This window comes from Stegostoma tigrinum, chromosome 4 (genome assembly GCF_030684315.1).
Source record: "Stegostoma tigrinum isolate sSteTig4 chromosome 4, sSteTig4.hap1, whole genome shotgun sequence".
Taxonomy (NCBI): Eukaryota; Metazoa; Chordata; class Chondrichthyes; order Orectolobiformes; family Stegostomatidae; genus Stegostoma; species Stegostoma tigrinum.
This window is the reverse complement of record NC_081357.1, coordinates 72,860,921-72,880,138: the sequence shown is the minus strand read 5'-3', so window position 1 is coordinate 72,880,138 and position 19,218 is coordinate 72,860,921. Positions and strand designations below refer to the sequence as shown.

The 19,218-nt window shown below is 39.2% G+C and overlaps 1 protein-coding gene across 2 annotated transcripts in view; it reads left to right on the top strand.

Moving 5' to 3' along the window:
• ptchd4 (patched domain containing 4) overlaps positions 1-16,489 on the top strand; it is a 76,701-nt gene extending 60,212 nt beyond the window's left edge. For both annotated transcript variants that reach the window (XM_048531602.2, XM_048531601.2), the window contains exon 3: positions 14,156-16,489. In XM_048531602.2, coding sequence (XP_048387559.2) covers positions 14,156-15,792 — 1,637 coding nt within the window. In that variant the 3' untranslated portion in view covers positions 15,793-16,489. The remainder of the gene's footprint in view (positions 1-14,155) is intronic.
• The last annotated feature ends 2,729 nt before the right edge of the window (positions 16,490-19,218 follow it).

Genomic DNA, 19,218 nt, shown 5'->3' with positions numbered 1-19,218 from the left:
GATGAACACTTTCTGGGGATGAGAGGTGGGATGAACAGGCTGAGCGGGTATCAACTGCAAACAAAGAAATGCTGGCCACATGATAATGAATCGTTGCAGATATTATTTTAAAAATTTCTATGAAACGGAACTGGAGATAGCTCAAGTAACACAAGCCTCAGATCATTGAAACTCTTAACAGACTGCAGCAGCTTTTGCTGTAAAAAAAAGGTGTGACTTATTTTCCTCCAAACCCTACTTTGTGAGGGAACTGTTGAGTTTAACGTTCATTCTGCATTTCAGAAGTCTAGGTCAGAAACTCAGAGTTCATCAATAGTGCAATAATACTCCTCGTCTCTCCTCAGGAGATTGAGGCAGGAGTCTCAGCTTACTTTTAGGGGAGCTTCAGGTACCCACTGCACTTTGTGAAGAATTGCTTGCAGACATCGTCCTTGAATTCCCTAGTTCTAATTTTAACTTTAGCACCACTTCCTAGTCCCTCTATGATAAGAGGAGCAATGCCATGGAACTATGATGCACCAGTAACCTCCTAAAGCCCACAGTCAGACCAGAGTTGAAACACCTGCTTTCACATCTCTTCCTGCTTCTGGCCCCAAGGGCAACAGTGTTTGAAGACTGATGACTTCACACAAATAGCCCAGGCCAGTGAATGTAGCCTGACATGACATCTACCCGCTGTTACACAGTCTGTCATCCCACTCCAATGCTCACATTCTGAAAGCTCACCCCACAGTTGTCCCTGACAACCAGGAGTCAGTCAATTTTAACATTCAAATACTTACTCTCATACACCTTTCAGTGGTACCAATCTCACACTTATTCCTAACTTACAGTCACAAACCATCCAGGCAATCAGCTATGTCAAACATATCACCCAACTCTATACGTTACATAACTAACATTCCTTCCCCTCTCCTGAAGGATGGGGTTGCCCACAGCGACAACATAGACAGGAAGATAGTAAAACCTGAAAGGATCAAGGATATCTGTATCTTCCAAGCCTAATGGAAGAGGCAGTTCTCTGTATTGTGTTGCTGGCTGTGACACAGCCTGTGACATCGACTTTCACTGCAAAGTTTGAGGAAGACTGTACACTCTGGAAACACAGGCTTATGTTGCAGGACACACCGACAACTAGCATTAGAAGCCAATGCTAGTTATCGGTGTGTCCTGCAACATAAGCCTGTGTTTCCAGAGTGTACAGTCTTCCTCAAACTTTGCAGTGAAAGTCGATGTCACAGGCTGTGTCACAGCCAGCAACACAATACAGAGAACTGCCTCTTCCATTAGGCTTGAAAGATACAGATATCCTTGGTCCTTTCAGGTTTTGCTTTGAACACAGGTACGGGCAACCAGCTCATGGCTGCTCACTTGCTCTCTCACTGCTTATTCAGTTAGCATGTGGCTGAAGCTCACACCATCTATGCCTCGTCTCGTTGTGTCAGTTAGCACAGGCACAGTCAGACAGTGTGCATTGCTGGTCAACTGTCTTCAGTCAATGGGCCGTACATCTTGCTGCACATCAGCGTGCTACGTCAATCTCAAACCTGCACCGAGTGCTAGCAGCTTACATAGCAAATCCACTGTATGTGCAGCAAGCAAGCAGCCATGTCTCAAAGTCTAAGAGGAACTGTCTTTAACAAACTCCACGGAGGCACCCATGACTCAGGGCTGCCAGTACAGTAAGTCAATGACAACCTCCACTGTCAATTCAAGGTGGGCCATGGTCAGGGTGATTCCAATCAGGAAATCCGTGCCTCTGCAGTCCAGGGAGTGGATCACAGTCAGTCCTAACGCTCCATAGTAGCTATTCCAGGGGAGAGGGGTTGCACTGAACCTCATGGGCTGGTTAACAAAAATATAATTCCCTTCATTGATCTCAGTAAGAAAGCATGGAAGTAAAAACACCATATGCCCTTTTATAGGCTCAACGTAATTGAGAACTTACCCAGAGAGTTGCTGTGAAGAAATTGTCAAGAATCCTCCTGTACTGCAAGACAATTTTTTAATTCATTAACAGGATGAGGGCATCTCTGGCCAGGCAGCATTTATTGCCCATCCCCAATTGCCCAGAGGGCAGTTCAGAGTCAACCACATTGCTGTGTGCCTGGAGTCACATGCAGGCCAGACCAGGTAAGGATAGCAGTTTTCTTCCCTCAAGAATATTAGTGAACCAGATTGGTTTTTCCCAAGAATTGACAATGAATTTTCCAAGAATTTCCAAGAATTCAAGGTCATCATCAGATTCTTAATTCCAGACATTTATTGAATTCAAATTCCACTATCTGCCATGGTGAGACCCAAACTCAGGTCTCCCAAACATTATCTAGGTATCTGGATTAACAGTCCGGCGATAATACCACTGGGCCATTGCCTCCCCTGATTTGGTGTCAAAAATAAGAATGATAAAAATGGCAATGTAACTCACATTTTCAGTAGATTCATGAATATGTCTATTGCTGTAGATGGGATACTTTGTCACGCAGCAACATTTAATTCCACAGAAGCTGAGGTAAAGCCATATAAAAACATCCACCATTTATTTATTAGCATCACTCTAAATTGAAATAAAGTCTGGTTAAGATATGACAGCAATTCAGTGTGGGCAAAGAAATGAACTTTCAATGTCAATTATTGATCAAGTCTCATATTGAATGAATTATTTAACACAGTAGCAGTAGTTCATTTATAGTATGTCAAACAAATGAACCAAGTGGTACATCTTGTGTAGAATTAATCTGTAGGCATTTCCATTATTTCCTTTTGCTAAACAAGTGTGAACTGATAGTTAAGTATTACTTCACGAGGGAGTGATGAGGTAGGACTCAGCTTTCAGACACCAAAATATGCAGATCTCAGTTGAATCCTCACGGATTACTCCATGTTCAACAAAGCTCTGACAAGGATGGTAGAGGCCAGAAACATCATAATATTTAAGTAGTATTTAGACATACACCCGTGATGCCAAGGCAGAGAAGGCTATGGGCCGAGTGCTGGGGAATAGGATTAGAATAGTTGATGATTGTTTTTAACCAGCACAAAATTGTTGGCCCTGGAAGGCCTTTACCTGTTCTGTAAACCTCAATAAGATAATATTCCTTTGCAAAACTAATAGCTTGCAAAATCAAATTCCGTATTATTGGCACTTTTGACACTATGAGAGCTGATTTCATCCCAGATTAGTTTGAATTAGGAGAAGCAGACGATTCAGCCGTCCAACCTTGTTCTGCCATTCAACAAGATTATGATCTATCAGTTTGTCTTTTGAATTCCATATCATCATCTAAACTAAAAAAAACTTTGGTTCTCCTGATTTCCACCCTAAAAGTATTCAACTTCTGTCTCCACTGTCTTCTGAGGCAAAAAATTCTAAATTTGCACAACTGAGAAAAAACCTCATATCTGTACGACAAAGGAAATGTTTAATTTAGAAACCATATCCTCTAGCTCAGAATTCACTTACAAGAGTCAACATTTCGCATACACTTGTCTTTTAGTCACAGCTTTACTTCTCTAAATCTTATTCATCCTATGCTAATTTGCACATGATTCAGGTAGTAATTCAATCATGACTACCTACAAGGTGCTGCTTTCTAGCACTAACTTCTCACTCCCTCAGCAGAACCATATTTTTGATTGTATATTACAGTGAAACTTTCCTAATGATCTCTTTGATGTTACATACCAACTTACCAGCTATACTTATTCCAGCTTGTTTCTCTGAGGAAAATTACCTCACGTTGTTTCTGGCATCTGGTGTATCCAGCATCAAACACTATCTGATACTGATTTCACCCCAGTGAAGTCATTTTAGTCCTCACGGTTCCATTTAACATTGTTTCTCAAACACACAGAGCAGAGCTTGCATTCTACAACATGAAGAACCCCTCTTCATTACTATTTAAGGGATCATCACCAGCTGGTGAGTCAAGTATTATGTTCCCCTGTATTTATTCAATCTTGAGTGTTAATTATGCTTCAGTTTTTAACATGTTTGCAAGATTCTGAGTTCAGGCCCTTCTGAGGCTTGTGAACAAACACTAAGGCTAACAATTCCAGTCGTTCAGTGAGGGAGAGCCATGCTGTTTTTCAGAAAAGTTGCACTGAGATCTCAGCTGTCTGCTTGGATGGCTGGAAGCAAATACTAGTGTCATAGAGTCATCCAGCACAGAAACAGACCCTTCAGTCTAACTCATCCATGCTGACCAGATATCCTAAACTGATCTAGTCCCATTTGCCAACATTTGGCCCATTTCTCTCTAAACTGTTCCTATTCATGTACTAATCCAGATATCTTAAATTGTGTAATTGTACACACCTCTCCCTGTGGTAGCTCATTCCATACACACACCACCATCTGTGTGAAAAGGTTGCAACCTCAGGTCCCTTTTAAATCTTTCCCTCTCACCTTAAATGTACACAGTCTCTAGTTTTGGACTCCCCTACCTGAGAAAAAAAATCTTAGTCTTTCACCCCATCCATGCACCTCATGATTTTATAAACCTCTATAACGCCACCTCTCTCTGACACTCCAAAGAAAAATAGCACCAGCTTATTCAGACTCTCCCAGTTGCTCAAACCCGCCAATCCTAACAATATCCTTGTAAACCTTTTCTGAACCCTTTCAAGTTTAACATCACCCTTCCAATAGCAGAGAGACCAGAACTGCACAAAGTATTCCGAAAGTGGTCTCACCAATGTTCTGTACAGCCACAACACCAAGTCCCAACTCCTACATGCAATACCCTGACCAATAAAGGCAAACATCCCAATGCCTGCTTCACTACGCTCCCTACCTGTGAGTCCACTTTCAATGAACTGTGCACCTGCACCCCTAGATCTCTTTGTTCAGCAGTACTCTCCAGGGCCCTACCATTTACATAAACGTCAGGTGTTGTATTTTGGTAAGGCAAGCGAAGGCAGAATTTATCTAAATTAAACTCTATTTGCCACTCCTTGGCCCATTGGCTCATCTGATCAAGGCTCCATTGTACACTGAGGTAAAATTCTTTGTTGTCCATTACACCACCAATTTTAGTGTCATCTGCAAACTTACTAACAATACTTCCTATATTCACATCCAAGCCATTTGTATAAATTACAAAAAGTAATGGACCCAGCATTGATCCTTGCGGCACACTGCTGGTCACAGACCTCCAATCCAAAAAGCAACTCTCTATCACCATTCTATGTCTCTTACCTTAAAGCCAATTTAGTATCCAGTTGGATAGCTCCCCCAGATTCCATATGATCTAACCTTACTAGCCAGTCTACCACGTAGAACCTTGTGAAATGCCTTGCTGAAGTTCATATAGATAATATCTACCACTCTGCATTCATTAATCTTCTTTGTGACCGCTTCAGCAAACTCAATCATGTTGTTGAGGCACAATTTCCAGTGCACAGTCATTCTGACTCTCCTTAATCAGTTCTGAGGAAGGGTCACCGGACCCGAAATGTTAACTCTGTCTTTTCCTTCACAGATGCTGCCAGACGTGCTGAGCTTTTCCAGAGACTTTTTCTTCCTAATTCACAGCATCCACAGCTCTTTTGGTTTTTATCCCTAAACAATCTTTGTGTTTCCAAATGCATGTAATTCTCATCCCTCAGAATACCCTCTGACAACTTGCCCACCACTGATGTCAGACTCACTGGTCAATAGTTCCCTAGCTTTTCTTTACAGCCTTTGTTAAATAATGGCACCACATTAGCTAATCTCAAGTCTACGTGTACCTCACCCATGATTATCAATGATAGAAATATCTCAGCAAGGGGCATAACAATCTTTTCCCCAGTTTTCCAAAATGTTCTGGAACACACCTGATCAAGTCCTGGGGATCTATTTATCTTAATACATTTTATGATCTTTAGCTCCTCTTTGTCTGTAACATCGACACTTTTCAGACATCACTATTTAGTTCCCCAATTTCCCTAGTTTCCATGTCATTTGGCATCGTAAACACTGATACGAATTTTTTTTTTAACTGTCTCACCCATCTCCTGCCGGTCCACGCATAAACAGATCTCTAAGGGGCCCTATTGTCTCCCTCTTAGCCTTTTGCCTTTAAGGTACTTGTAGAATCTCTCTAGATTCTTCTTAATCCTATTTGCTTAAGCTATCTCATGTCCCCTTTTTGCCCTCCTGATTTCCCTCTTAAGTATACTCCTACTGCACTTATATTCATCTAGGAATTCATTTAAACCCAGCTGTCTATACCTGACATATGCCTCATTCTTCATCTTCATCAGCGTCTCAATTTTTCTAGTTAGTCAGCATTCTCTACACCTACCAGCCTTGCCGTTCACACTAAGTGGAACACGCTGTCTCTGAACTCTCATTATCGCTCTTTCCAACCTTCCCTTTACCTGTGAACAGCCTCCCCCAATCAACTTTTGAAAGTTCCTATCTAAAGCCGTTAAAATTGGCCTTATTCCAAATTTAGAACTTTAACTTTTAGAACAGGTCAATCCTTTTCCATAGCTATTTTTCTGAAACTAATAGAATTATGATTACTCGCCCCAAAGTCCTCCCCCACTGACACCTCAGTCACCTATCCTGCCTTATTTCCCCAAGAGAAGGTCAGGTTTTGCTCCTTCTCTAGTTAGTACATCCACATATTGCATAAAAAATATCATGTACACACTGAACAGATTCCTGTCCATCCAAACCCTTAATATAATGCAGTTTCAGTCTATGTTTGGAAAATTAAAATCCCCTGCCACTACAACCCTATTATTTTTGCAGATAATTAAGATTTCCTTACAAATTTATTTCTTAATTTCCTGACTATTGGGGGGTGTCTATAGTACACTCCCAGTAAGATTATCATCTCTTTCGGATTTCTCAGCTTCACCCATATAACTTCACTGACTTTCTCCCAGGAACATTCTTCAGAAGTACAACGGCAATGTTATTCTTAACTAAAAATGGCATTCCCCTCCTCTCTTGCCCTGCTTTCTATCCTTCCTATAGGATCTATAGCCCAGAACATTAAGCTGCCAGTCCTACCCCTCCCTGAGACATGTTTCTATAACTGCTATGATACCTTAGTCCCATAACTGCTATTTCACAGAAGGGCTGCAGAGTTATCTCTGGCCAATATTTATTCCTTATTCAATATCACAACTACAGATTGTGCTTTCATCGCCTTGTTGCTGCTTGTAGGAGGTGTTGTGTACATATTGTGGTGCATTTTTTAAAAAACAATAACTACTCTTAAAGTAATTCATTGGCAGTGACAGACTGAGATTTGAAGTGGTTTTGAGAAGTGATGTAAAGAGTGATGATTATCTTGTTTCTTTACTTCTTTTGTGTTTTCGGAGCTGCCTATAGATGAAGTTTGCATGGGCTTGTACTGAATGTGGATAAAGCATTGTTTGTGACATTAAGGGCTCTGAATATAGCAATTGTGTGTCAAAATGGTGGCAGGCCACTGAGAGCTACAGTATGACGGCAATGATGCAGAGATAGTTAACAAATGGGCAGGGTGCTCAAGGGGGAAGAGGTGTTATAGGGAGGGAGAGGAATGCCCTCATCAACAATCTCTGGAAACACATCTCTTCTTGTACAACAGAGCCAAGAGCATTGCAAAAAATGTTTGTGCTTTACAAAGTAAGTGCTTACAATGCTTGAACACTTCTTGGAAACATAGTTGTAGTCTCAGAGAAGGACGAAGATTGGCACTGCCACTGATTGTGAGGGTGTCCCATATCCAGAATTTCTTCATGCCATGATTCATTTGGAATAGGATAGATGAAATATCAGATGTTTCCCAATTTTCAGTCCATTACTGCACCAGAGAGGTACTATATGTCAATTGGAAGAAATCCATCACCTGCTGTCTGAACAGAGTTAAGTTACCCAGATAACAAACTTCCAGGTTGCAGAGTGCTATTGAGCACACATATGCCTTCAGGGGTGATACATATTAATATTGCAGTTAATCACAACCACAATGTTTACCACTAACTGCATGTTGGAGGTCAGTCATCTCAGCAGGATCTCTTGGCCCTAGGCCCAACCATCAGTTGCTTTAATGACATTTGTTCCAACATAAGATTAGAAGTGCAACGTTAAGTGATGACTACACAAAGCTCAGCAGCATTTGCAATTCTTCAGATAGCAAAGCAGTCAATGTCCAAATGCAGGAACACCTGGACAATAATCAGGCTTGTGCTGGCAAATAAGATTTTTGTGCCACACAACTACCAAGCAATTACCATCTCCAACAGTGGGAAATCCAATTAATTCCACTTGACATCCAATGACATTACTATCACTGCATTCCAAGCTATCAACATTCTGATGATTTACTATTGAACTGAAATTTAATTGGATTAGTCACACAAACACTGTGGCTATAAGAGCAGATCAGAGGCCAGGAATTCTCATGAGGTAACTTATCCTGTGACTCCTCAAATCCACTTCATCTACAAGGCACAAGTCAGAAGTGTGATGGAATACTCCCAACTTGCCTGGATGACACAAGAAGCTTAAAACCAAACAGGGCAAAGCAGCCCATTTGTTTGACACCATATCCACTCCCTTTAATACCAACATAAAGTAATATCAGTGTGCACCATCAAGAAGACAAACTGCAACAACTAATCAAGATTCCATCAACTGCACCTTCCAAACACAAATGTTGCCATCTTGAGAAACAAGGGCAGCAGATAAATGGGAACATCACCACCTGCAAATTCTCATCCAAGGCAGTCACCATCCTGACCTCAAACATTTTACCATCCCTGAGCCAAAATCCCAGAACACTCTCCCCAGTGGTCCTTTTGATGTGCCTACTCAAGAAGGTCATTACCACCTTCTCAAGGGCAACTCAGGATGGGCAGTAAATGTGTGCTCAGCTATTGAAGTCCACAACCTATGAAAGAATGTGAAATAATAGCACAGAGGCTGGCATCCCATCACCAAGCCACCTTTTATTTACATGTGCACTTACATTGGAACATGACCAGCCAGCTCAAAGCCAGTCCCTGGACTGAATTGACCACCTCAATCTCCTGTTTATACCTGTCAGCCAGGGCTTCCTGATTGCCCAGGTTAACAAGCCCAATCTGATAGTCAAAGGCACCCACCTGACCCTCGTTCCAATCACTACAGAATTTAAAAAAAGCTGAATATCAACAGTATAATGTGACCAGAAACTTTTTTATCTGATAACAACATATATCCTGAATGGACAGTTTGAAAGCAAAAATTGACAGAGGAGCTCGTGTTAAGATATTACTATGATTTATCCTGAAAGTCATATGTCTACACTAATGGTACTTTATGTTACAACCTAGAAGAGGCCATCTCTCAGCATATATTGGATCACCAATTAGCATTAGCACAATTGCATTTTTGCGCCAATATACAAGTTAATTTTGGCTTCTGAAATCTCCGACCTGGTATACACCAAGAGTCCAGCAGTGGTAGGACCAACAGTATGTGCAGATCTCAGTATAATCACAACTCATGAGATTCTAAGCATACTCACTAAGACAGAACACACCATGTGCAATGAAATCGAATTGCTTGATGTGAAGACATTCTCAAGGTTGATCTCTGACACTTTAGCCAAAGAGAGTGTGAACTGTTGCAATCAGCTCCTGCCAAAGACGAGTTACAAAAGATTATTTTCCAGTGTTGACATACATCATTCGGGATGTTCATTTTGGTCTCACAGAGATGACCTTGGTACACCCAGGCAAGTCATTTTCAAGATCAAACAAGTCCTAATGCCAAAAGCATAAGTAAAAAATCGTATCCATGCTAGACTCAGGTTTATATGGATTGAACTCACATGTTGACTCGCATGTGAGTACATGTACAGACCATGCATCAGAATATTCAATGACTTATGAACACATGTGAGGCATGCCTTAACATATCAAACTCACTAACAGAGGTAATCCCCATATGCACGTAATCTTCCAATCACTCTTTGAATGAAAATAGTAAGAAAGGAGAGTATGGAGAATATTTCAACACTTTGTATTTGTTACTTCTCCAATGACTTAGCAACATAACAAATACAACCATAGCAGACATATGACTACAATTTTGTCTTTTGGTGACCATCTGACCATGGACTGTAATTTGTTGCCAAACCATTTCAAGCCATGTGTGCAAAGTGCGAAGTGATTCATAGAATCCCTACAGTGTGGACGCAGGCCATTCAGCTCATCAAGTCCACATTGACCCTTCAAAGAGCATCCCACCCAGAACCACCCCCTTACCCTGTAGCCCTACAAAATCCCATGGCTAATCTACCTAGCCTACATATCTCTGGACTCCATGGGCAATTTAGCATAGCCAATCCACATCTTTGGACTGTGGGAGGAAACTGGAGCACCTAGATTTTTACATTGCTTTGCTGTATTTTCACTCAAAATCCACGGGACTACTATTCACAAAGCAGCTTATTCTCAGAAGGCAAGTATGAATGACCTTGAACAGCAACAAATTGTCTAACCATTCTGATTATTATCTTCTTCAAAAGAGGGAATGAAAGAGATACATGGTGAATGGGCAGTTAGAGAACTATTACATCTGAGCAATGGGCAGAGACTTTGAATCCTGAATCCAAGTACAAACACTTGAATATCAGCTTCAAGAATATGCAACCAGACCAAATTGTATGAAGTTATTGCTGATCATGGTGCTATATTGTAAAGGAGCAGAGGCAAACTCTGACCAATATTCAATAAAATTATCATGCATGAAGAAAGTGAGGAAGAAAATTCTGACAATGATGATTGTGCAGCGATGTTCAGTGACAACTTACAACAAGACAACTGAGTATCAACCAAGAGCCATTCAGCATGGCACATAGCTCTCCAGATGGGATAGGTATGCAAACACAAAATCAAGAGTTGTCAAAACTCCAAGACATCATATCAAAGTTTGAGTTGTTCATCTTGTCAACTTTGTCTGACCTGTTTGTTTAATGGTCAAATTGATAACTTGCTCCTGGGTACAACCATGTATAACTGTTTGGAATTTTTTTAGCTTTGGAAAAAGAAAGATGTTGTATTCTGTCTCAAAGTCACCATGCCGGAATACTGTTTAACCTCTATGCTTATGATATCATCGCTATCTTAACACATGACCTTATTTTAACCTGGGCTCCTTGAAACTTGTTGCACTAATGAGAGCAAGCTTTGGTTGTAATGAAATAGCTTAACATTAATCCAGACACTGAAATGCCTGTCAGTATGAAATATGTATATCAGGAGCTGTAGTAAACATCTTCTGAATCCTTTAATAATATGTTAGCCACATCCTGTGCAAATATTACAGGCGCTAACATAATTACTCGGTTGGAGAATAGCTCACACCACAATGACAGGTTAACAACATGCCATACATCTTTCACTGATGTGAATTCCTCTGCACATTGTCATATATAAACCATGCATTCAGAGAATGGAAACCCTATCTGTTGAGGAATTTTAGGGGATTTCACAAAACAACGTAGATAGCATCGATTTTAACGTGGACCTTGGGAATGTATCATTATCCTATCTTGTTGCAGTCTGTTATGAAAGTGCAATTTGCCATCGTCTACTCTCCCATTAAAGAAGACTGGTGATGAACTTAACATGGGGGTTTCTGTGCCTCTTGCAAGGGACAAGGTTGAGAAGGCAGGGCCTTCATAATCAGCTCAGCTAGTAATAGAATGTTATTGGCATCACTCTGCATTGCAAGTGAGCTGCCCCACCAGCTGAGCTAACCAATACCCTTACCATGATGCTGACAGTGATGAACTTTTCAACACTCAATTTCATAAAGTGTGTCAGTGATTGGACAAGAGTATGTGTGCACTTCCAATATTGTAGAATATCAAATAGCGGCCTGAATAAACATCTGCTAAAGGTTATTTTATGAAGCTCACCTTTATAGCCCCAGATAGCAGTACATTGCTGCAAGTTCTCCTCAGCAGGTGACAGATATTTGTCTAATATTGTCCCAAAATCTTGTGATTTAGTTGACCAAGGAACATCTATGTTACTTGGAATATTTTGCGAATATGGAATTACAGTTCAGGGAGCTGCAGGACCACTTGCCTGAATTCAATAAAAGTAATTGAGCTCTATCAGGACTTGGCAGATAGAATTGTTGTTGGAAAGGCCATAAAGAGTATCAGGTGGATCAGTTTTGTGCCAGAAAACCAGCTTAAACTGTCTTCTCTCCATTTTTACTGCCTTTAAAATCACAAAATTGCACCAGAATTTTTATTTTAGAAGACCCATGTGTCTTTTTGCTTGTAGCTCTTGAGATGCAGCAATTGTCACTTTTTTTGGGTAAGGATTTTGCAGCAAGAGTAATTTGTCATGTCATACAAGGTTTGTCAATTACTGTAGAGACAGTTTATTAAACGTTTGACTAAGTGCTTATGACAATTATGTCATGTGATGAGTTTGGGATTGTGTTTAGGGAAAGGTGCATGAGTGTTGTGTCGAGAAATTAATTAACTAGATTCTTATAGCTCTATAATAGATTGAAATTCTTACTAATAGAGTTTTATACTCTCAAAATGCTACAGAAACATTTCTAATGGAATTTTCCACTTTTTTTATTCCACTGGCCTGTTTTGGTTCATTGTCACATCAGAAAGACACTTTCAATACAAGTACCTAGGTTAATTTTGGAACTGATCTGTTGCACAATTCTACAACTAAATTACATATCTTTCTGACCACATGTTATTTTCCACAGATGTGTATATTTTTTCTTTGAATTTTATACTTTAAAAACTCCTTTTCTACATTTCCCAGCTTGCCTTTTCCCAATGATATTCAACTTTTTGCTTCTAACTTTTTCCATCTCCAACCACACCATGGGCCACATCCAAAATAAAGATAAAATTTGGCTTTACTCATAATCTTACTGCCACATCTATGTTAAAAACTTCTTTCTTAAAACTGTTTTAGGAAATTCCCATTCATTTTGACCTTGGGGATGGAGAGCCAATGTAGGAGAGAGGTAGATGAAAAAGAGAAAGCAGGATGGAGGAAATGGAAAATGAAAATAAAGGGGGAGAAGAAAAGTGTGGATAGGGAGAAGGATGGAAAAAGGACGGAATGATTAAAGAAGTAGGAATATACCTTTTAAAATGTTTTGTGGCCATTTTTCAGCGACCTTTAACTTGCTCAACAAGAAGCAGAGTTTTGAGGTTGGTTAACGGGTTTAGTTGGTGGTCTGAAATACAGGAATCAAACATTTTGGGAGGAATGGTTGATGGTGAGAACAGAGGCCTAAAACATGCTCAGTGGTGGCAAAGAAAATAAATGCTATCTGAGTCATAAATTTAGGAAAATTAATTTGTTCAGCAGGGAGACAGCAGATAAATCTTTCCTCTGTAGATGCCAAAAACTTACATATTTATATTCCAGTAACCCAGGAAATTCCTGCCTGCCATTCCACTTATTCTGCTGAGCCTGAGGATTCCTGTAAGGTATCCTTCAGACTGTCTTATGTGATTGATAGCCATCATTTCATAGCATTACACTGACAGCATTATCTATATGTGCTTCAGATTCTCTCATCACTTAATGTATGTTGATAGAGAGAATGTAACATAAACATATGACTGCAGTCTCACCTGCTAGGATTGCAAACTGGAAACTTTGGTGGGATATCTAAGGTCCTCACAGATCACCTCAGCTAGTAGAATGAATAGACCTCTCCTTCCTTTAAATTTCCACAAATGTTTGCAGATATGTGTGGTCGATATTAGAAGCTCAAGTTTGTAAAATCTCTCTATATTGTTGTTGAGATAATGATGTGATGCACTATTATGCGTTACCCATGCAGATGAGCAATTTTTCCTTTACAAAATCCTGGAGAGAATTTGATTTATGATGTTTTGCTGAAGTAGAATCTGCATTTTCCATTGTTTCTCTTGCTTTTATCCTGTTCTAGTTTTCTACATGGCAGAGCAAACTAAGAAATTTGCTTTTTTTTACATATATTAGCCTTAAAATTATGTGGAAAATGAAATTTATTTATGTTCTTTAGTTAATCTTGGCCAAAGCTTGATAAAACATTAAGTTAGCCATGTGTTGCCAATGTTTATGACATCACTAGAACTGTTTGTACACATTTTGAATTGTCACATGCTAACAGCTTTCTTATTCTACTTTCTGCAAGGCCATGGAACTAAAGGAATTTTTGAACTGCTGGCTGGATGGAGGAGAACAAAGGAAGATCAGCCATTTAAGGAGCGAATAGCATCTGCATATTCTGATGTGATGGTGTCGTACACAATGACAAGCTCTCTCTATATCATTACCTTTGGTATGGGTGCAAGCCCATTCACAAATGTTGAATCTGTTAAAATCTTCTGTCAGAACATGTGTGTCACTGTTCTAGTAAACTACTTCTATATTATTTCTTTCTATGGCTCATGCTTGGTCTTTGCTGGGCAACTGGAACAGAATCGCTACCATAGTATATTTTGCTGTCGAATCCCCTCACCTGAATACCTAGCTTCCAGGCCTGTCTGGTTTAAAACTATGATGAATGATGGATTCCAGCAGTCAGGTTCTCATGACTGTGATCCATATCAAAAACATTTCATTCAACGTTTTTTGAGGGAGCACTACACTGAATGGATCATTAATACATATGTCAAGCCCTTTGTTGTGCTACTGTACTTGATTTATGTATCATTTTCCTTCATGGGATGTTTACAAATCAGTAATGGATCAAATCTCATTAATTTGCTTGCAAGTGACTCACAAAGTGTTTCCTTTACAATAACCCAGCAAAAATACTTCAGCAACTACAGCCCAGTCATAGGTTTTTATATTTATGAGCCAATAGAATATTGGAATCTAACCATACAGGAAGACTTGCATGTAATCAGCAGGGGCTTCATCAGAATATCATGGATTGAGCATTACTTACAGTATTTGAAAAAACTCAATGTTACGGTACTAACCAAAAGTGAATTTATCAACATTCTAGCCAATTCGTTTCTAAAGCAACCAGAATTTCAAAATTATATGGATGATATAATTTTTTCAAAGACATCAGAAGAAGTAGATATCATCGCTTCCCGTGTGTATATGGTGGCTAGAACTGCAGAGAATATACATGATGAAATGGTTGATTTACTGGAAACATTAAGAAAACACTCCCTGATTTCTAGGATAAAGTACATAGTGTTTAACCCAACCTTTGTTTTCATGGATCGATATAGCTCCTCCATCACCTCGCCAATTCTGAATTCCAGTGTTAGTGTCTTGATCATTCTAATGTTGACCGTTTTTTTGGTTATCAATGCTTTGGGTAATGTTTGGGTAATACTTAGTGTAACATCAATGGAGTTCGGTGTGGTTGGGTTGATGACACTATGGAAAGTAGATATGGACAGCATCTCAATCTTGTGCCTTATCTACTCTTTGAACTATGCCATAGACCACTGTGCACCTCTGCTTTTTACATTTGTATTAGAAAAAGAACGCACCCGGACTGAATGTATCAAAAACTCTTTAGAGTGGAATGGAGCAGCCATCTTGCAGAGTAATATTTGCTTTCTTTTAGGGTTGATGCCCCTGGTTTTTGTGCCTTCAAATTTGACCTTGACACTGTTTAAGTGCTTACTTCTGACAGCCACCTGTACACTGCTACACTGTTTTGTTATATTACCTGTCTTTCTAACTTTTTTTCCTCCATCCAAGAAAAGGCACAAGAAAAAAAAGCGCACAGAGAGGAAAGAGGAAATTGAATGTGTGGAGGTACGGGACAATGCAGGAATGGTTGATCACGTCACCACCGTTTGAACACCTGAACAAAACATCACTGGAAAAACCGGTATCAGAACAGACCCACCATACAGGTGATTTGGCTCCCTGGTAAGGTCTGAGCTTTCTTCAATCCTGACAGCTTGTGCTGGCCAATAGGACAGAACAAAGGAAGCATGGGTGAATTGAGATGTTCTGTCATAGGGTTTCAAAAGAATGCCCTGTTTCACCCAACACTAAGGGTGCAATGAAAGCAAAATACTGAAATTAATGGTAAATTGTGAACCACGATTTGAAGGTTCAAGAAAACAAAATGACCATGTACTTTTTCTTAGCACCTTCTTTCTTTTGTAGCTTCCTTCTTTGATCTAAACTACAGAAGTAATGGACAAATTAGGAAGAATTAATAGGAAAGATTATATCTTTGCATGAACAAATGGGCCGTCAAAAAGAATGGCTAAAGGCAAAAAAAATGGCTAGTTACTGAGAAACATTCACAATACAAAGCCTTACGGACACACATTATTTTTCGTAAAGGTTTCAAGAAGGTTTACTGTGTTTTCTGTAGAAATAAGACTAAACAATAATTTTGGAGAATGACTTGACATTGGTTGGCAACAATAAAAATTCTCCTCCCTCTTGTAACCAAGCCAAAGGGAAGTTTAAAATTATAAGTGCGAGAGGAAATCAGCCATTATTTTAGTACAGATTTTTAAAAACTGAAATCATACTTTCTAATTATGCAATCTTTATTTTACAGAAATATTGCTATAAATCTCATCAAATGCATACATCTTGTTGTGAAAGTGGTCTCCATTAGTAGTTTTTACAGTATGGATAGTTTACCATTTAATGAGTCTTGCAAAATAAGATTAAAATCTTAATTTCTCAAGAAAAGCCCATCAAACTGTAAATTAAATTTCTATGCAGGTATATTTCAGATATTTAAGAAACATAATCAAGGAGTAATAATCATTAAAAACAAAAAGCTACTGATGTTGGAAATATGAAATAAAATATAAAATGTTGGTAATACTCTACAGGCCATGCAGTATATGCGGTGGAAGCAATTTTTTTAAAAATTCATTCACAAATGTGGACGTCACTGTGATTTGTACCCCATCCCTATGTAGCGCTAGGTTGTTTCAGAGCGCAGTTCGGAATAAACTATGTTACAACAGATCTAGTCTCATGAGGTAAGGTCCGCAGATTTCTTTCCTGAAGATCCTCAGTGGATCAAGTGAGTTTTCATGACAATCTAGTCATTTCATTGTCACCATTACCATTTTTCTTTTTTAAGTTAATCCAGATTTATTTAAGGCCATAAAACAATAGGATATAGGAGCAGAAATTAGGCCATTCGGCCCATCGAGTCTGCTCCACAATTCGATCATAGCTGATAAGTTTTTCAACCCCATTCTCCCACTTTCTCCTCATAACACTTGATCCCCAACTAACCAAGTTTAAGTCTCTCAGTTAAAATAGTGGGATTTGAACTTATTGGCTGGTAATATAAGCACTGTACTAGCTTAACCTCATGGTTAAAGTAAGATATCAGGAATCTTAATCAAAGTGTCGATTTTCACAAAGGCCAGACATTTTAATTGTTTTGCTTTGAGATGGAGGATCTTTTCTGTAGTGTTACAGTATAAATGTCTCCTGCTGAGCATTTCTAGCATTTATGCTTGCTTGTAGCAATTATTTTAAGAAATGCAAGCAAATGAGAGTTATCTTACATAATATTATCACTGTCTAGTATAAGATCATGACAATCAGATTGTACTCTTTGGTATGATGCTATTTCACTTAACCAATATTACAAAATGCTTATCATGCAATTTACTAAAATATGATTAAATTATCACATATATACGCGAAAATTGGATCCCTGATTTTTTATTGTTTAATCTAAGTGGGTTTATGTGCTTTATTAAAAATCAATGCCTCTGATCATGCTCAATTCAGCTGAACCTTACAGTTGCATTTCTTAAAAGAAGTGTCAATTCCAGTTCCACCATAGAAAGGATTCTCAACACTGCAGAATTTTTGTCAGGTAGACACCAGGGATTTGATTTGCAATCTGGAATTCGGTATCCAAAATCTTAAAAATTTCTGGGTCCATATTTTGGACTGCGTCAGTGTTGTTCGTCAGATACAATCTTTAAATGCAGATGACCTAATCGAGCTGATAGTGAGCTTGATGCTGAATTGTAGAGTTCCCTGGAGGAAGGTGCTGCCTCGTGAAAGCAAACATCAAAGATGGCTGCAACCATTAACAAGGCTACCATTGCCTTGTAGGAGGGGAGACAGCGGGCATAGCGCGCTAGCAGACACTTTGTACAGAGAAGTGGCCAAACGGCAAACTAATAAAGTACAGCAATAAAAGCCAAGTGTTCTGGGTGCTGGAGATCTGAAATCATAACAGAAAATGCTGGAGAATCTCAGCAGATCTGGCAGCATCCGTGGAGAAAGAAACAATGTTAATATTTCAAATCCAGTATGGTTATGTTTCTGGAATAAAAGATACTGCGCCAAATTTAACACAAAAAAACCCTAAGAAGCAAAAATTACTGAATTGTTCGCTGCATTGAACCTGACAAATGTGTATTAATATGCAGCAATTTGTTCAAGTTAAATGACTTACAAATCAGACTGTGTCTTTCCAATACTGTCAATTATATTCTGCACATGTGATTTTCATACGTTTCAGTCATATGTGTGTACTGCACCATCTAGTGGTTGAATTATCAAATATCACCACTTTCACAAAGCGAAAATCAGCTTCTTCTAAGAAGCTCCTCAAGCAGTTTAATGCGCTGTTAGCTGGAGGCAAGCAGGTTCCCGGGTTTCCCCCACCTCCTCTGCCTGCCCATGCTTTAAAAATAGCAATTCGTCCTGGAGGCAGATCACTGACATACTAAGCACTATTGTCAAAGTATACATGCACCTAATTTCATTTCTGATTAATTGAAAATCCCAGGCGAGATTATTTAAAGACACGTATTTCCTTCTGTTTTAAGTTGCAAACAATGTATTTTATTTCGAAATCAGTAAGTTCCTCAAAAATGAAACCTGGCAGTGAAATTTTGCTCCCCAAAGTCCTTGAACAAATTTAAACCTTCCGGATGCATATCCAGTTTTCCTGAAATTTCCAGTTCAAATCTTGCGGATCAAATTTTAACACTATTATGTTTAAACAGCCCTAATAAAGGCACAAATGACATACTCCATGATTGTGATCATATATCATTTTCTTCTCTTTGTCTCTGTTTTCCAGTTTAATAGAAGTGTGTTAATTTATTTCTACTCATACCTATCTACTCTTTACCATCATAATAGCATAGACCTGCACTGTCACCTCAAGAAGTCCCCAAGAATTGATCTTCAACACCTTCCCTTTCAGCATAGACTCCCTGCCAGGGTAATAGCATCCACAGATATGAAATTAGTTTCCATTCATATCAT